At 37.6% G+C, this 19625-nt stretch overlaps 1 protein-coding gene across 1 annotated transcript in view; it reads right to left on the reverse strand.

Moving 5' to 3' along the window:
• snd1 (staphylococcal nuclease and tudor domain containing 1) overlaps positions 1 to 19625 on the reverse strand; it is a 184031-nt gene that overhangs the window by 104648 nt on the left and 59758 nt on the right. Inside the window, exon 16 of the mRNA XM_048157179.1 lies at positions 4522 to 4631. Within this exon, the coding sequence (XP_048013136.1) occupies positions 4522 to 4631 (110 nt within the window). The remainder of the gene's footprint in view (positions 1 to 4521; positions 4632 to 19625) is intronic.

Raw genomic sequence — 19625 nt, forward strand, 5'->3', positions numbered from 1 at the left:
AGAGATAATCTTAAATAATGATGTTGGGATGTGCGGCTTATGTAATGGCAGAACTCCATGGTGCTGCTCGCCCGTGCAAAACTTGCCAACACGATGTGGGTTGTATGGGTGGTTGCCAGAGTGTTGCCTTGCGGTTGCTTACAGGCACAAGTCAAAAGGGTCCACATCAATGCCTCTATAGTATTTTGGGTAGAGTTGCACCAGCCTTTATTAAATTAGGATATAAAGTTTTCACTAAGGGCTAAGTTACTTCCAACGTACTGAACAAATGGTGCAAAGCAAGACGTATATTGTAAGCTCTGTGTAATGTATATTCACATATGTCTACCTTTATTGATTCAGTAAGTAGTGTTAAAGTGTTCATCTTGTTACAGTTCAAACTTTCAAACAACGTTGATAACATTTTGCCAACAAATATGACAGAATATCGCAAATCGAGAAATGACTGTGGATCGATTCTGAGCTTAGTTTTTAACAGCAGATGGCACTGGGTGCTTTAGAAAGAGCCGTACTCTGCTTGCTTCCAGTTCCTTAAACACCACTTGAACCTTCTATCAAATAATCATCCATAGTTCGAAAAGTTTGAAAAGAATTACAAGGATGTTCGCAGTGGGCTGTTTACACTAATCTCGCATCATAAAAGAATTCTGAGGTAAAAGTACATTCTCAGACTCGGTGCCAAAAGCACGAACGCTCTTCTTTGTGAGCATTTGAGTGTGCGGTTAAAAACTAGCCTAGAGAGCCAGAATCGATTCAAGAGAATCGCGATGCATTCAGAAAATCTCAGAATCGTCCCACGAATCGAGAAGTATCGATTTGTCACAAACCTAGTAATAATAATAATAATAATAATAATAATAATAATAATAATAATAATATAGACTGAATTAAAATATAAACAGAACTGTTAAACAGAGATGGTAAACTAATGAAGACGGAGAATGGGAGCATCAGCTAAACAGAAAAACTTCTTGGCCGATGTTGATAATTAAAATTGCCAAATTTATTAGCATATAAGCTTAAAGGTGCTCTAAGCGATCCTGGGTGGAGTAACTTCCTGTTGATGTTCGAAGTGTTGTCAAACAAAACAGAGGCTAGCTAGACCCTCCCTCCTCCTCCTCCTCCCCCTCCCCTCCGTGCTTCCTGAAACAGTCATGAACGTGCATTTAAAATCATTCTTGTCGGTTATTGGCTGGAGCATGTTTATTGTTTCGTGGTCCAGGCTGCAGCAGTTTGTTTTTATTGCCGTTTTTGGAGCTTGTGGTGACTACAGAGACTGTGATTTTTTACAGTGTGTTTAGGGGACAGGCAGCTAGCGGATAGTGAGGAGATGTTTGCTGTATGTGACAAAAAATGTTTTGGCCTAAAAACGTGTGACATCGCTTAGAGCACCTTTAATAAATCCTGAACGTCGTCGTCAGTCCATTGGTCGTATTTTTAAACTCCAATGTTGATTTGAATAGCAAACATCTCTTACTGCACGCACCACAACAGACTTTTAAAAATGGTGGTTGAAATAAAATGGTGCATGGAGTCAACCAATCAAAATGCTGCATGAACTCAACCAATCAGCATGTTCAGCGCCCCAGTCCCACCCCTGAAAGTTCCGGAACTTTGAAAAAGTACTACCTCATGAGCAGGAACTTTTTAAGGGTGAAATTTTTTTCCCAGAACTTCATTTAGACCCTGGTTCCTACACACCGAGTACCACCCCAAAGACCTTAGTCCCTGGGGAACGTTCCTGCGGTTGAAACACGGCTTAACATGCATACAAAAGCATAACCAGACATAAAACACTCAAGTGGTAAAAAATAGTAAGCCAACTCACAAACTACGTCTATGTGCGAGACAAAATACACTGAGAAATACTCAGACAGAGACACTACGGGTGTGTGTAAGACATTTATTTATTAAGGTCATTTATTGAGTTTGGACGATCTGCGAGAGGCAGCTGGGGCGGCACGCATGAGGATGAGTCATGACTGTGTCCGAGCAGCACTCTCTCTCCAAGTTGCCACGCTTGAGTTTCTGCATGTGCTGCCATCAACGGTCTTCTTTCCTCTCACTTTACTGCATGAACGCACACACATACACAAACAATGGCCTCCTCCACTAAGGCAAGAAATGAGACAGAGGAAGAGAGAGATAAACCAGATCTATTCTCTCTCATCAAGTTCAACCTAATTTCAGACAAAGTGTATCTATACATGTATATATGTGTGTGTGTGTGTGTGTGTGTGTGTGTGTGTGTGTGTGTGTGTGTGTGTGTGTGTGTGTGTGTGTGTGTGTGTGTGTGTGTGTTGCAGCGCACTCACACACACTCAGTGTGGCACACTAAAGCACTCAGCACATGCAGCACAGTCCTGAGCCTCTGATTGGCCTAGGAGTTTTTACAGTGTCTAATCACTCATGTTCCCCATATGCGTGTTAAAAACAGCTATCCATTACAATAAAATTTACTCAAATCTGTAGCAGGCACTCAAACTAAGAGGAAGTAACTGTATGGATGCAAACCAAAAGATTAGACTATTCATAACAAATCAATATGTCTGGCATACATATCAAAACGTTACGTTACGTAACACTTTAGTTAAAAACTAAAGAATGAAAACACTGAAATTAATACTACATAAGATGCATATTTATATTCTAAGGCATAAACAGTACAGCAAAATTTATAGTAGTTAACACTGACACCACTGCACAATATGCATGTCATACCACTATCAGCCCTACAAAGTCTGTCGAGTCATGTTGGGCTCTCGGCTCAGGTAGCAGGACACTCTTTTTGCCTTATTTGCCAACTTTAAAAGATTAATATAGACATATTTGATCAGTTTATATATTGATTTAACTATATCAGAGCACAGATGCGTTCACTCTTTTTGTAGCAGCTTGCTATGTGTGCTTTAGGAAATCCAAAGCCTACATTCTTAATTCCACTTGGTGGAAACCTCAAAAGCAGGAGGTGTGTGTGGAAGAAATATGCAGCCTCTCATGCCAGTTTAATTACGTGCTTCAGATCATGAGAGATTAGAGCCAGATTGAGAGGAACAACTTTTAGGATGCAGCTTAAAGTGGGCCTTCCACAGCACACACAGCATGTATAGAGAAAGGGCCGAGAACAAAAAAATAAATAATAATTTGTTAAAACAAATGCACTTCATCACAAAAAGCCTGAACTACTGCACAGATTAGTCAATTTTGTTATTTGGATACAAGGTAGATTTTTAATTACTTAGCATCCAAACAATTCATTAAGGAATTCAATTTTTTATTTATTTAATTTTTATTTACTTAATATCTATTTTATACTTATGTTGTTGCATAATTCATACTTTGTGTGAGGTATTTTAAGCTAATCACATATTTCAGAAAAAAAATATATTCAGTATATAAAACAAAACAATAATTGCTGTTTATTAAACTTAAAAATCTGTATAGAAAAATACAAATTCCATGACCTTTCCATTTTGTACATACGGTACATATGAATGTGGGTGTGTGTTTCATAAACAACATTTATTAAAATAATATATTCTAAACTTTTATGATTATTCACTGTACAAATTGTTTTTTGTGTGGACACTTTCTTTAAAGAAATGTAAAAACTAGTCCAGAATCAGAAATAGTCATGGAAATTTCGATTGTGAATGTTTCTTATAAAACCTTGTGAAAATTAGAGTAATGTATAGCATTCATATAAACATTTTAAATGAAAAAAAAATTAAATTTCTAGCTTATGATATATTTCTAAGCTGAGCAAAACTAGAAAAACTTAAATTCTTTGACTTTAGGCATGGAAACATGTCATCTTAAAGAATATGAAAGTACGATCTACTGTCCATGAAAATTGACTGGCGCTCTGACACACACGTCAACACACTTCACACTTTGAGTGGATCACAGCCCACTCTTTTCCTCAAGAACTTCCATTTTCCATAACAGGCAAGGCTCTGTTTCACTGTGGGTGATAAAGGTCATTAGGTCATTTTTTTCCTGTCTCTTTTGTAATTCTTAGCAGTAGGTTCCTGTGTCCAGTCTCTCTATAAAGTGCAGGTTAAAGTTAGGCTCTTAAAAAAGCTCCTCTCATTAGGCCTGACTGCACCGCCAACCTAATTCACACAGCATTAATGGAAACAGCACCCGCACAGCGTCAAGCACCCTGAGGAGAAGGTAAGAATAGTGCGCAAGCGTGTGATTTCCTCATTAAGTGTCTGAACCATCATATCCGTGGTTCCTCAATTTGGACATGTAATTTCTGTGACCATTATTCATAGAGTAACTGAAAAAGATAGCCATAAGCTGAATATAGCACAAAAACGTGTGTTTGAGTATCTCAAGTGAAGACAGCAGTAAGGAGACAGACCAAGAAGAGAACGGACAGATAGTTGTCACAAAATGACCGGCGAGACCAAACATCACAGGCACTGTCAAGTCAACTATAGAAATGGAAAGTCTAGAAACAGCTTGTGAAGACTAAAACGACAGAAACAGACTGTAAATGACAGGAGGCCTTACCTCTCTCTGAAGAACCAGCTCTTTGGTGAACAGCATGGCTTCCTCACTGTAGGGTTCTGCCACCTGCATCCCACCTGGCATGTTTCGAGACCCTCGGGGGCACTCAATACCTGCATACACAAAGAGAGTGAGATTAGGTTGTTTTATGTAACAAGTATCAGATCTGGGGGGGGTGTTGAAGCCCCCCCAAAACATGCTTCCATCCATCCATCATAAAAAAATAATCCATATGGCTCCAGGGGGTTAATAAAGGCCTTCTGAAAATGAGTGAAGAAAAAAAACCCTAAATCAAAAGACTTTGTAATGCAAAAATCTGTAAAATGGCTACAGAATAATTGACTAATGCATTGTTCTCACAAGGGTCTTTAAAACATGATCGACACAATGTATAATTTTTAACACAAACAAAACTGAACCACTTTAAGCGCAGAAAAAATACCTTGGCTTTGCTTATTTGCCTTACATGACATTGTTGATAATATAATTCTGCACTGAATGAACCATAACAAAAAATACACTCACAAACTTGTATATTAGGATATCTGCATAAGGCTCCAGAATACATTTTGAAAGCATTTTGAAGTTCATTTTGGTGGTACTACAGATGGTGGTACCAGCACCTGATTTGGTAGCACTGGGGTGTAAACTTTTTTTTTTCTCCATGAACAAAAACGGTAACATCTGTAAAACCTGTCTTCCATAGTATCTATGACACATTTGCAGATCATAACCACTTGTAAATCCAAAGATGACACCTCACTACCATGGTAAAAACTAACTATATGGTTTCTATTGTATTTAGTAGAGAGGTACTGAATTATTGGTCGATTCCAATACAGATATTTGTCACTTGCTCTCTTATTTGAAGTTTTGCCATTAAAATAGATAGTGTTTTGATCAAGTTTTAAATCAGCAGAGTTCAAAAAAGCAAGCATTAAGTTATACTTGCTAGTTTATGGCTGTATCAACAATTTCTAATGAACTTGGATTAGATCCATTTAACATTCAGCAGGCCAACATAAATACATCAATTCAAAAGAACAAAGATATATATGAAATATGCCTTTTTCATGCTATAGCCGATATTTATATGTAAATTGATCAAAAATCGTCTGATAAATATCGGCAGCCGATACATCAGTGCATCTAGTATTTAGAAGGTATTATGGTATTTTGTCTAAAAATTCACAAAAACTGCTATAGCTTAGCAAAAAAATAATGTAATTATATTTCATTACTCCTTTAATGCCGGTATTCATTAAAAATATAATTTGATATAATGAATATCCCACATTTCTGCCACAATAACATGGTTACAGTTAGTGTTACTGTAGTAAATCCATGGTAAATGTTGGTAATTTGTGGACTGAAAAGTCTTTAACTGCATCATTGTGGCTCAATGTTTCTCAAGTTTTCCGCATTAATGTTGCCAAGAACATCATCACTGTTTCATCGGCCATCATCTTAGTTTAAAATCACAGAGACATTTGTGGTTTATATCAGAACTGCTGCAAACTCAAATGCTTCTTACTGAAACTGACAGTGCTGTTTAGTGGTCATATGATTGAGACCGGTCGAGCGGTCAGTAAACAGAGTCGCTCTAAGCTCATACTGCGCTGTCTTTTGGACCAAGCTGATAAATGGCCTGGTGTGATGCGGTTCAAACGAGTAGCGCTATTTTTCGTTCTGCTTTTGACACGTCTGTCATTTAATGCTTCTCATACACAACAAAAATGTAGCACTAATCAGTTAGGCAAATAAGTAGTAGCACAAGTTCGAGTTCTAACAAAATTTAGTCGCAAAAGAAAAAAGGTTGCAAAATGGCCTGTAGCAGAAAAGGACATCTCTCGTTATAATAGCTATAATAGAAATCCGCCCCCCATTCCCCAAAATAACTGAAAACACAAATACAATAACTAGCCATTCAGCATTATCCAGCTCTGAGAAAGGAAAGAAAAAAGCCCCTGAAACAACTCAATTATCTGGTAATTGTCAGTAAATAGCCCCAAAATTAGCATTTAAATTGCTCCAGGCATCCGATCTACTCAAAGGCAGAACACGATTTCTGACAATAACAAGTGTTTTCAGAGCCGGACGTTTGTGAACTGGTTGAAGAGCGTGATACATAAGAGCGACAATGCATGAGAAACAAGCCTGAAAAACTATTAAGAACAAATCTGTCTCCATCTCAAGTGAGCAGAACGTTGGTCTTAAAAGCACAGAACCATCTTGAAATTTGCACCTTGACAGGCTCTTAGTTAAATGATGCAATTTAATAACACCAGCCAATCAAGCTTTGACCTCTTTGTTAAAGAAATCAGTTTATACAAAGATATTCGCATAAACACATTATCTACAGAGTGGCTGCTATATCTACTCATCAAAGCAGCATTCAAAGAATGACACAGGCAATGAAATTGCAGCCTTGGTAAGAGAAATATTTAAAATCCCATTCATAAAAAGTTCCAAGGTTATGGTAAAAATGTCTCAAACTGTTTTTTCTTGTTTCCTTGCAGCTCTCAATGAAAGGAGCTGTGTGTATAAGTGATTTTCTCTTGAACAGACATAATGACTTCTAACAGTCAACGCCTCCTTGCGTGGCCTTGAAAAATGACGTTTCACTGCAGGGCACGGGGCTTCAATATGAGCGGCGAACAAAACACAGCAGTTCAACCTGTTCAACCCTGACTTCCTCAATTAGAACAGAACGATCATACAATTGTTAGCCTTGCTGATCCAGAGATGTCACATGGCGCAAACAGACGGCAGCTTCAAGAAAATTTTCAGAGGGTTTTTTGTTTGGTCTGTGTTACACAATGAAAATATTTACTTTGACCAGAGAACTGCTTTGACAAGACGAAAAAAACAAATACAAATGTAATTTGTGGAAGCGTGAAAAACTGGTTTCCAGGATCAGTCTTGCGCCAATTAGGCTGACTGATCATTTCCGACAGCGGGAAATCTGATCTTAGACAAGATACCTCAACACAAAAACATTTTTGATAAACAAAAAAAAGTCAATAAAGAACCTGTTCACCAGAATTCCCTTGTATCCAATAAAATACAAAGTAATATACAGTGAAAAACATTTAAAATTAGGGCTGGGCAATATGAAGATATATTGTCACTGCGGTATAAAATGTATATCGTTGGATATATGATGAAATGCATGAATGAGAATATAAAGAGGGGGACGTGCTAGATGTTAAAAGAGTTATAAGTACAATATATCCTGAAAAGGAGCTCTGAGAGGTGCTCGTGCCTCCCTCAGAAGGCGATTGCGAATTTGGGACGTGCTCAATGTTATTAGGCACAATAAGCAGTGAAAAAGAACTCAATGCACAGAAAGTCATGTGTCTCAGCACGCAATTGAAAGTTCAGTTCTCTTTCACACTTTGAGCTTGAATGGTCGAATAAACACGCAATTATGTCAAAATGCCCATTGTGTGGAGTATTCATGTAAACACAGCTAGTTATGTCGCAAGTGAAAGTAAACAGTTGGGTGTATACCGGATGCGTTTCAGTATAATGGATCCATGTGTTTGGTCTTAAAGTGACAGCAGCCTAATATACCTGCTGCTCTGTGTCATTAATGTGAATAAAAAAAAAGATTATAACTTACTGCTCTAACTGGTAACACTTTACTATAAGGTTCATTAGTTAAACATTAGTTAATGTATTAACTAAAATGAACTAACCATGAGCAATACATTTGTTACTGTATTTACTAATCTTCGTTAACGTTAGTTGATGAAAATACAGTTGTTCATTGTTTGTTCATGTTAGTTCACAGTGCATTAACTAATGTTCACAAGATTTTAATAATGTATTAGTAAATGTTAAAATTAACATTAACAAAGATTAATAAATACTGTAGTAGTGCAGTTCATTATTAGTTCATGTTAACTAATGTAGTTAACTAATGAACCTTATTGTAAAGTGTTACCCTCTAACTTATTTTAGCTTTAATAAGAATAATTTTAACACGTTAAAAATACTTAACGCAGCATCCGTTTTTCTGTCATAATTTGGCTATCGTTACATTATATCAGGGGTAGGCAAGTTCGGCCCTTGATTAAGGTTGGAGCTAAACTCAGCAGGACAGCGGCTCTCTAGGACTGAACTTGCCTACCCCTGTATTATATGATCACGCTCTTATACCTTCAGCAACAATGAATAAATACTCTGCAACTATGTTATTTAGATGATCAACTTCAAAGAAATGGTGCATTTGTACTCCTATAACCCTTGGATAGGACATCCTTATACCTTCAATGCAGTGTGTTAGCAGGACAAAGTGTGTGTGTGTTTCTGCTGAGATATATAGACAAGCAGATGATCAGAAAACTCCTTGGTTTTCCTCAGCCACAATTACAGCTTACAAAATATTCAGTGACTTCTGTGAGGAGACTGCAACAGAGCTCCTGCAGAGAACTAACACGCTAGCTTGCTCGCTCTCTGCCTTCTGGTGCCCAATTTCACTGTTCTTCACAGGAGGCATGGAATACTACAGGAAAGGAACAGAGAGGTTTTGTATCCTAGTTAGTAGTAGTTGTCCAAAGTAACGCTACTCTAGTACAAGTCTGACCATTCTTGCTGAATAAAATATCTTACTGACCCAAAACTTGCATGGTAGGGTATTAAATAAATAAATAAAAAAACGTTTCATTAGTTCATATTTAAATTTAACTTAAAGGAGCGGAAGTCGAAAAGCATACCGGATTTTGCTGGTACCGAGAATCACGACATTTCACTGTTATTGGTATCAATCATTCACCATTGCAAGCATGTGTTTGCCTATTCAAAACTTCATGCTGTTTGAGACGGCGAGAAGTGAATGGTAATTATTTTGCCGTAAGTCGGCTATCTGGTGTAACTTTTGTATTGAATGCAGTAAATCTTCAGAAAATCTGGGATATGCATGTATCCACATCCTAACCATCCACTTTCCTGTCACTCTCCTGCCCGAAGATGGAGAGGTTTAATAAGAATGTCTGAAAGGCACATAGCTAAACACAGCCTATCGCCAATCACACACATAGAAACCCAAATAGCACCAGCATATCCCTAAAATAACTGCAGCAAATGACACATGGCTGCAGCGTTTCTGCATCCAAGCCCCGATTCTGACAGCTCCACGTTTTATGCAGTAAGAGACGATTTTCCGACTTTTTTCAATCTCTCTCAAATGCATACACCTAGGTTATAAGTGTTTAGTCAGGGTGATATTTTCTGACAATTCCTCCTGATCTAATATACAGTAAAACATCAAATTACATCATAACTTGCTCTCTGTATCCATCACACAGGCACAGTGAGTGGAACATCCGGAACATTCTGTTACAGAAGACGCTGCTGGCTGCTCCTGTGGAGTGAGAGACGGAAAATGAAGAAAAGGCAAGAAGAGATTTAAAAGAGGATGGCTGAAGACAGGAACACTGTGTCTAATAACTTCAAGTGAAGTCGTAATAAAGGCCTGACAGTAGTAGGCAGCTGTCTGTATGCGTCTACAGAGGGGATTTTGACTGCAGGGATTTTCTGCACCGAAGCGATTCGCACTCAGAATGACACATTTTTGTTCGTTGCTGCTATTTGTCTATTTGGAATGCCCATTTCTAAAGACGTGACCACAAATATTTTGTTATTGGTTGCTGGGTTTTGAATATCAGACATACTTGGGGGTGGGCTCTCATCGGGGACTGACCTTTGGCCAGTAATTAACTACCCAGAATACCATTCCAACCAATGACCTAGCAAGTACTCAGAACACTATAACAACCATTTGCATTGTGTTGCAAATTTTGCAACCAAGCACTAAATAAGTTGTGTGTGTATTAAAAAATAAGAAATTAGTTTCTTTTATTAATTGCATATCATTAAAGGCTCAATATGTAAGATTTTTATATATTAAAAAAAAGTAAAGTAAATAAAAATAGTGTTATATATTCCATTCAATTGTATACTTACATTATCCTAAATGTTTCCAAGAATTTGTAAATTGAGAAATTCACAATTTTAAATAGTGCTCGTCCCTTGTCACCTGTTAATGACGTAATATCTGCGTTATTCCTGGTTACCTTGTACTGCATAGTAACCATGGCAACAGACGTCGACAGCTGCGTAATGTTTAGCGGCACGCTGTTGTAGTTTCATTCAAACATTATGGACCATGGCAAGCAAGTTCATGCACGTTATTAGACAGATTAGCAAATGTACATAAGACGAATCAATGTTATATAGCTTAACAACACGATGAAATGTTAGAATATCATCAGTATGACATTCTAATTTTGATCTAGATTACTGTTAGTCTCATATAACCAACAAACTAATACATAGAATGACATTACAACTTTCAACACACTCAAATGCAGTTTAGTACGATAGTGTAACATTAGACCAAGTGAAACAACGCTGCGTTTTTTTATTCGTCACAATTTTAATTCATCAAATAAACTGACCCGTATAAGTAGTATTTCAGCACTTGTGAGTAGTTCGGTAGAATGAAATGTCCTAATTCCATTGTATCCCCCAGGACTCGCGTGTGGCACTCTCTCATTAGCAATAGCCCGCGATTCTTGGCCACGCCCTGCATCATATGAATGCATGAATGCATTCACTCATCCATAAACATTATTTCCCCATACACATTATTAGATCCATCTATATTTAAAAATATCCTGGCTCTTCCAAGCTTTTTACTGTTAGTGAACGGGAGGCGTGTTTTGAAGCCCAAAATAAATGCATCCATCCATCATAAATATAATCCACATGGATCTAGGGGGTTAATAAAGGCCTTCCAAAGAGAAGAGATGGTTTTTTTTATAAGAAATAACCATATTTAAAACTATAAATTCAAATAACTAGCTTCCGGTGGACCCCCCCTCCCCCCTCCCTTTAAAAGAACACTCAGTACTTTTCTCTCCTTTAAAAAAAGTTTTTGCGCAAAGAAATACATAGAACTTCTGCAAAAAATGCCAAAAGTTCTTCAAACAGAGCTGGGAGAGAGTTCAGACTGATGCCATGCAGCAGCAGCTGTACACCAGCACAAACCACCGCCAACGCACGGAAATTTTGGGATTCAATCCAAAAAATGTCCATTTTATGGATGTGTGAACTATGAGACGGAGAAAAACAGATGAAAAGAATCGAAACAGACAAAACAGCAGCTAATAAACGAAATGCATCAAGAGTCCCCACACTTTTTGACTAATGAATTATTCATGGTTACTAGATAAGCATTTTTGTCATCAGTTTAGAGAGACTGATCACAGTAGACTGCAATTTCTAACTAACTATAAAATTATTACAACCCAAATACCAATTAGTATAGTAAATAAAACAATCAAATATAGTTATTTGCTTACTTAATATAAAAATGTTGGAGCTCTTTCTCCATCTCAGATATATATGGCTGAAGCCAGCTAAGGCCAGACAGTAAAAGCAGGAGCTTTGGCACTAAAGACAAAAGAAACCTAGAAAATGCAGTGCTCTGTAAAAGCACTTCGAGGACTTCAACTGCACTACCACAGAGAGAACAGCGCATGTTAGTAATACAAAAAATATCGTACTACTTTTCCTCAAGAGAATCACCAACAAAGTGCAGCACTCAGACAAGACGCTCTCTCGCCTGAAAACAGATGACACGCTCTTAGTGCAGCTATACGCTCGGTTATGCGATATACAGAGCGATGCCCTGCGTCACTGCGGCTCCTTTACAACAGGGTCACTCTTCATGACATTAACATCAATCCATTCGTGATCACCGCAGCCAAAACAATGTGACAGCACTAGAGCTTTGAGTGAAAATTGTTTGCATCTGAGAACTCTGTGTGTGTGTGTGTGTGTGTGTGTGTGTGTGTGTGTGTGTGTGTGTGTGTGTGTGTGTGTGTGTGTGTGTGTGTGTGTGTGTGTGTGTGTGTGTGTGTGTGTGTGAGAGAGAGAGATCTCTCTCTTCAAATAAAAATGTCTGGACTTATATAACCAAGCACAGTTTGGGGTTCGGAAAGCAATTTCTCACTATGCTCACCCAGATGAGAGAAAGAAGGAGGGAGGAAGAATTGTGCAGTCTCCCATTTGATCATTAAATACTCAAAGCAGCTTTGAGTTATGGTGAAAAACACACACACACACACACAGAAAAATTTAAAAAGATGTACATTACCATTCAAAAGTTTGGGGTTGGTTAAAAAAAAAAAAAAATGTTTTTAAAAGATGTTTCATGCTCACCAAGACTGCATTTATTTGAAAATTTAACAGTCTGTTAAAATAACATTTTAATATATTTTAAAATGTCATTTATTCCCGTGATGGCAAATCTGTATTTTCAGCATCATTACTCCAATCTTCAGTGTCACATGATCCTTCAGAAATCATTCTAATTTGCTGATATGCTGCTCAAGAAACATTATCATTGTTGAAAACAGTTGTGCTGCCTAATATTTGAGTAAATTGTGATACATTTTCTGACTAAAAGTTGAAATGAACAGCATATATTTGAAATTGGAGTTTTTTCTAACATTATAAATGTCTTTGTTACTTCTGATCCATTTTATGTGTCTCTGCCAAAATAATTTACTTTATAAAAAAAAAAAAAAAAAAATATCTTACTAAAAAAAAAAATCTTACTAACCCCCACACTTTTGAATGGAACTGTAAAAATGCAAATAAATATAATAAGCCACAGCTAGAGGACAAAATGGACAAAATGTAAGTTGACATGCACTTTTTACATTACATTTTAAATGACTTTTTTCACTTTGAACCGTATACCCGTATAAGGCTGTTTATCGTTGCCTAAGGCACCAATTAAGCATCAAATATATATTAATATACTAAGGTACCAAAGCAAAATTTTGGTACTGTAAAACTCTGATCCTCACTTATCCTCACTAACCACTAGGCATTTGCTTTGGCATGAGAACTGTCTCAAAATAAGCATATATTAAAGCTAATGGCCAATAAAAAATAAAAAAAATTAAAATTAAAAAGCCCTTCGATATGTTCCATCCCAACTGCCTGAACAGGAAATACGTCAGTGCATGAAAGAAACCTGAATTCAAACCACTTAATGGGGTCTCCTCTTCTCTAAAAGCTCCTTTTTAAAAGCACTTTTTTTCTCCATGTATGTTCTGCTTGTGCTTAAGGAATTAGCAGTGCACAGAGCTCTCCATCTATGAAAAGATACAGGACTGAGGCCAACCAAGGCCAGGCCTTAAAAGTAGGAGCTTTGGCACTAAAGACACAGGAAACCCAGATAATGCAGTGCTGATGCATTTGATCACAATAAAGAGAAAAAGGAAACATGGAACTGAAAAGGGTTGCGTTCCAGACTAGAACATGAATACTCAAAATTAAAGCATAAAACTCCACCATATATCCAACTTGTGAGTACACACACACGACCGTGGATTGGCCTGCTCCAGAGGACCTGAGCTTTGAGCAGCTCATCAAAGTTACATCAGGACCAGAGATGCCCTGAAGATGGAAGATCCCTCCTGCCGATGCCTCACATACACCTCTGTTGAAACACACCCCTTTGATGTCTGCTTCAAACCTCTCCTCCCACTTTCTTCAGCCGTCTTTCCCCCTTTCACACTTTCTCTTGCTCTTTATAGGCAGGAAGGAAGGACACTGTTGAGGAGAAGGGGTGCACTCTGTTCTAAAATCAAACAAGTGAACTTTCTTTCTGATCGGTGCTCAGGAGGGCAAAGAGAGGAGGGGAGCACACCTCAGGACACAGATGAGCAGCTGGCAGTGCGCACACACACACACTTCGAAAAAACAGACGAGTCGCAATGCAGTGCAAAGTCCCAAATCTCCTTATTTGTAACTGACTTCCATCTTCAATCCACCCATATTATTGTTAATACAAATGAAACTAAATGAATATTTAGTTTGTTTTGATTTGGCTGAAAAACTAATCAAATCAAGTTATGAAACTTTTGAAATCATTAAACAAAAATGCCACTAACTTTGGCAGCCCTAACATTGTATTTGGGGGAATTAAAACCATAACCCTGACATACACTAAAAACAGAGACCAGTTGGGCTCAGAAAAAAAATGAAGTAAGCTTTAGCATCATTTGGTCACAGATGCAATTTGGTTTTCTAATACAACAAAATTCATGAATTTTAAATGTGAAGAGTCCAAATGCTTTTCGGGGTCACTTTAAATTCAACCAAAGTCAACTATATCCAGTTCAACTTTAAAAAAAAAAAATCCAAACAAAGCTCTTAAGTCAATAAGAACACAAGCTGCAGCCCAGTGAGTGTTTTAAAATGCCTTACTTTAGAGAAGAAGGTTAAATGACCCTAGACTGAAGAGGAGGGCCTCTTTATTCTAGCCAGAGATGTTTTGCTATGAGTTTGACTCTACTCTCAATTTCAAGAGATGATAAAACTAAACATTTTTCTTTTTAAGAGAACATGTTTGAACAAAAACAATTTGTTTCCACTCATTTAAGGGGGCATATTCTACACGTTTACCCCCTAAAAGATTTCTTGGACAGTCATAATTTAGTTTTACATGACCACAACCAAGGGTTTACCAACACTTTTGATATCATTTATAATAATTATTTGAAGCTCATTTTCAATTAATCTTTCTTGAATGGAGGGAAAGTTTTGAGTTACAGTATGTTTTCATACAGAACTTGCAAATTATCAAATTAAATTTGTCAAAATATTTTTTTCGATTAAAGGTTAACTGAGTAATGTCTAATATTTGTATAGTGAAAATTCACTCCCTGCTTATGTTTAGCACATGAAGCTGTAGTGACACATCAGGCCTGCTTCAACATCTGTTGAAGTGCCACAACACAGTAAACCGCAATATCGCTGGAAAAGATGCATTTAAATCGGAAAGAGAGCGGAATAAAATAAGAAAGCAAGCAATGAAGCATTTCTGCCCTTTTAATGCGGTAACCTTTGCTGGCGCGCCTGTGGGTGGAGAGGCTTTCGCCATAGCAACACTAATAGGGAACTGTGTGCTATAATGGAGGGTTGAGTGACAGGAAGCTTGCCTATCTCTCTTTCCTTCTCTTTCATCGGGGCTTTGGCATTGTCTGACCTTTCAACCACTGAAGGCAGAGGGTCCTGTTGATTGGACGGCTGCGATCTGTGGTCTAATTTAGTACTGAGCTCATTCATGCAACAATCATTTGGAGAAACTGTCTGTGTGGACACATACAGATACAAACCCACAACCAATCTAATGAAGAGATGAGATGGGAAAGGTTTTCCTTTGTGCACACTTGTTTAATTACATATCTAAATGAGAACGTACCATTGCCTTCAATTGTTTATAAATACAGCTAATTATAAATTACTATACTAAACCTAAGATTCTGCCATCTTTGCTCATAGCTCATCAACTTTGGAAAATTTTATATCCGAGAGATTGCTTTAAAACAAACTTTTTAATGAGATGATTAAAAGAGTGTTCAAAGTAGTGCCTTCATCACACATTTTTTAAAATCCCTTGTATTTTCTTGTTTTAACATTGTCCCTGAGCCATGAATTATTACATTTAAAACTATAATAATCTAAACAAAATGTGAAATAAACAACCTCATTTCAAAATTAAAATTAAAAACGTATCACAAAAAAAAAGCATTATTTTTGTGCATACAAACTTTTGGCCACCAAATGTTGCCCTTATTAAAAGAGCTTGTAAAATTTATGTAAATGTCTAAGAAATCCATGTATAATCTACATAAACATTACATTTATCAATATTTTTGCGTGCCATTTTCAATCAAGCATTAAAGGGCACCTTTAATGCCCCTTTTAAAGGGTCATGAAACCCTAAACCAAAATTTCTGAGATTTTAACAGAGGTATGTGTGTTGAACACCATTGAAGACAATGTTAGCATCTGTTAGATTTAATAGTAGGGGGGAAATGGTTAAATTTTAGTTTTTATACGCTATTTTCGTCTTCCGGGTTTAAAATCTTCATCCTGTCCACGATAGTACTTTGATGACTCATCGGTGTTTCATAATTATTAACGAGACTGAGTTTTTTATCCAATGAGAAGACACTCTCTTAATTATTCATGACACCACGTGGATCTTTCCAATGACGAGGACGGTTAACGGCACTAAACAGCGAGAGAGACTGACTGACTGACGGTGCGTGTCCGTTGGCGCGGAGCGAGCGGGTAAGCGCGAGTGTTTTCGGTTTATTCCTATGGAAGTTGAGCCGCGCGTAAGTTAAATGTGACGCTCAACTTCCATAGGAATGAATCTAAAAATGCTCTGGTCGCTTGCTCTGCTCCAGTCGACACGCAGCCTGACTGACTGAGCGTGTTGCAGGTTCGGTGCGTAGATCTATGCTATGTACGCAAGGTTTTTTTTAAGCGTTATTTATTTTTTTTTTTTTCAAATATATGCATGTATAGTGTGTATATAAACAACTATATATTTTATAATGACTGTAATTACACATGTACATTAATATGTTTTAAATAGAATTACGATTACTGTAGGATATTTGTAGCAGGGCATTCAGTAACTCTTGAAAAGACAAAAATAAAGTGTCAGTGTATTTCATTAAATTTTAACTTTTCCAGTTTTTTTAAAAAATGTAGTATTTCCTCACGTTTTACCACTGATTTTTAGTGATAGTCGATATGCATGGGCTACTGGCGATGAGAGTCTCCTCTCCTCTCCTCTCCTCTCCTCTCCTCTCCTCTCCTCTCCTCTCCTCTCCTCTCCTCTCCTCTCCTCTCCTCTCCTCTCCTCTCCTCTCCTCTCCTCTCCTCTCCTCTCCTCTCCTCTCCTCTCCTCTCCTCTCCTCTCCTCTCCTCTCCCAGCCACCACGCCCATTTAAGTTGCATTTTTCAAAAAGATTGTGAGTTAGACTTGAGCTGAAAGAGGGGGGTTTCATGACCCTTTAACAAGATGTAATATAAGTCTCTGGTGTCCCCAGAATGTGTCTGAGGTTTCAGCTCAAAATACCCCACAGATCATTTATTATACCTTGTCAAATTTGCCCCTATTTGGATGTGAACAAAAACATGCCGTTTTTGTGTATCTCTTTAAATGCAACTGAGCTGCTGCTCCCAGCCCACTTTCCAAAAGAGGGTGGAGCTTTAACAGCTCATGCTTCGGTTGCTCAACAACAACAAAGCTCTAGAATCTCACACAGCCAAAATTATGATTGTCAGTAACGGTGTTCAGCCTTACATTGATCAAACTGGAGTCAGACACTGATGGAGACTGGAACATCTGGACGTTTCTAAATGGTTAGTGGATACATTTATGTAGTTGCTGTGGAGTTGATTCAACACATCGACTAGCATGTGTCGTCATGTTAATCTTTTGTGCAAATCCAGCATTGAATTGACCCTCTTTTGTGAAGCAGTCCAGCGTAAAGCGACGGCATGGGAACAACACTCTACTACAACAACTCTTCATCTTCTCTAAAGCATCCCAACATGGCCTCACCACCTTTGTTGTATGTTCTTGGGGGCATGGTTTGTCAATTTTAGCGTTTGTGATGTTACTAACCCAGGACGAAGCTTGTTGTAATCCCTACCAGCCATTTGTTGTAGTCCTTAAAAAGTGATTTCTGTAAAAGAAAATATTTCCCTTTGCATAACTTTGAGCGTCGTAAAAAAAGTTTAAACATTTATATTTAGGATACATAGGTCCACAAAGGTCAAAGTGCAAAAGGTTGAAGAAACACAAAGTTTCAGCATTTACCAGCAGTTAACTAGTCAAAACTTGACCCCTTGGATCCACACATATATGAGACCTCAACATGCAACCATAAAATCATACAAATTCCAAGTGCAGAGGAAAGCCTGCAGGTAACCAAAAACAATCTACACTGATGAGTTTTTGGCATACTGCCCTGTGTGTCGTAAAGTCAATAACCTCTTGAACTGCTGAAGATCTTTCATATGTGCTGTAGCACATTTCACAGCCACTAGTGCTGTCAGTCTTTTCCTTTTTCTGATAGAAAAAAATGGCTTCTACAAACAAACACTAGAAACATCAGAAGGAGCTGTGCCAGGAAAACAGATCCCCAAGTACCTGCCACTGAAAAATGGGGATCATTTTCAACTCAAACCATCAGCTGAATTTGACTCTTAAACATTCAAACTGCTTCAAGAAATTTCCCAGCCTACATGATCAAATCACATAAAACCAAGAAAGAGAGCTGAGGCAAACAGGAGGAAATGCATCTGAAAAACGAATCATTTCAGAAAATAAGAAAAAAACAGTGGTTTTCTGTCCGAAATCCCTTATAGGGAGAAAGCGAGAGAGAAAAAAAAAAAATTGCAAAAGTAAAAAATAGAGGAAGGAAAAGACAAGCGACACACTCAGGAACAAATGACCAAATTAATTGAAATATCTCCAATGACGATATGCACAATTAAGCACAGTGGGGGTGGATGGTGTTTGTTCTCCATTGGGGAAAGTAGAGACAAATAGATGGAAGGATGGAGGGATGCAGAAATAGATGGGCGTCCATCTTCTCCGTTTTCAGGGTAAATAATTAGACCTGATGGTGAGAGGACAGAAATAAACTCCTCAGAAATAACACCAATCAGTCAGCGGCTTGTTCTGAGCGATATGGAGGAAGGTTGAGGTCGAGGTTGGGAGGACACTGATGTCAGTCACGAAGAAATTGAGCGACCACAAGAAAGTGACAGTCTCTTTATGTAGTCTAATGAAGCTTGAACGTTTGTGCACTCCATATACAGAAACTTGCGATGTTCCCATGTTGTGTGCAACTCAAGCAAATGGTCAAAATCCCACCCTCCATTGATCCAGAAAAGATTTGATTTGTTGAAATAAGCTTGGTTATTTTTTTGGCATCCAATTAGAGATTCTAAAATGTAGCTTTTTGATAAAGATGTATAAAATAAAATTGTGTACATAATGCTGGAATATCTGAAAAACATTTACTTTCTATTATAATAAAACAGTAATGTCAAATTAAGTTAACATTTATTTAGTTTTTATATTTAAATTTTTAAAGCAATGCTTTTCTCTGAACCATTTTACAGACATCTTAGCACCCCTATTGCAGCCCCTGGGGTGTCTCCAAACAGTTTGAAAAATACTAATTCAATTTTAAATTAAAATTGAA

The sequence above is a fragment of the Megalobrama amblycephala genome, linkage group LG14 (genome assembly GCF_018812025.1).
Source record: "Megalobrama amblycephala isolate DHTTF-2021 linkage group LG14, ASM1881202v1, whole genome shotgun sequence".
Classification (NCBI taxonomy): domain Eukaryota; kingdom Metazoa; phylum Chordata; class Actinopteri; order Cypriniformes; family Xenocyprididae; genus Megalobrama; species Megalobrama amblycephala.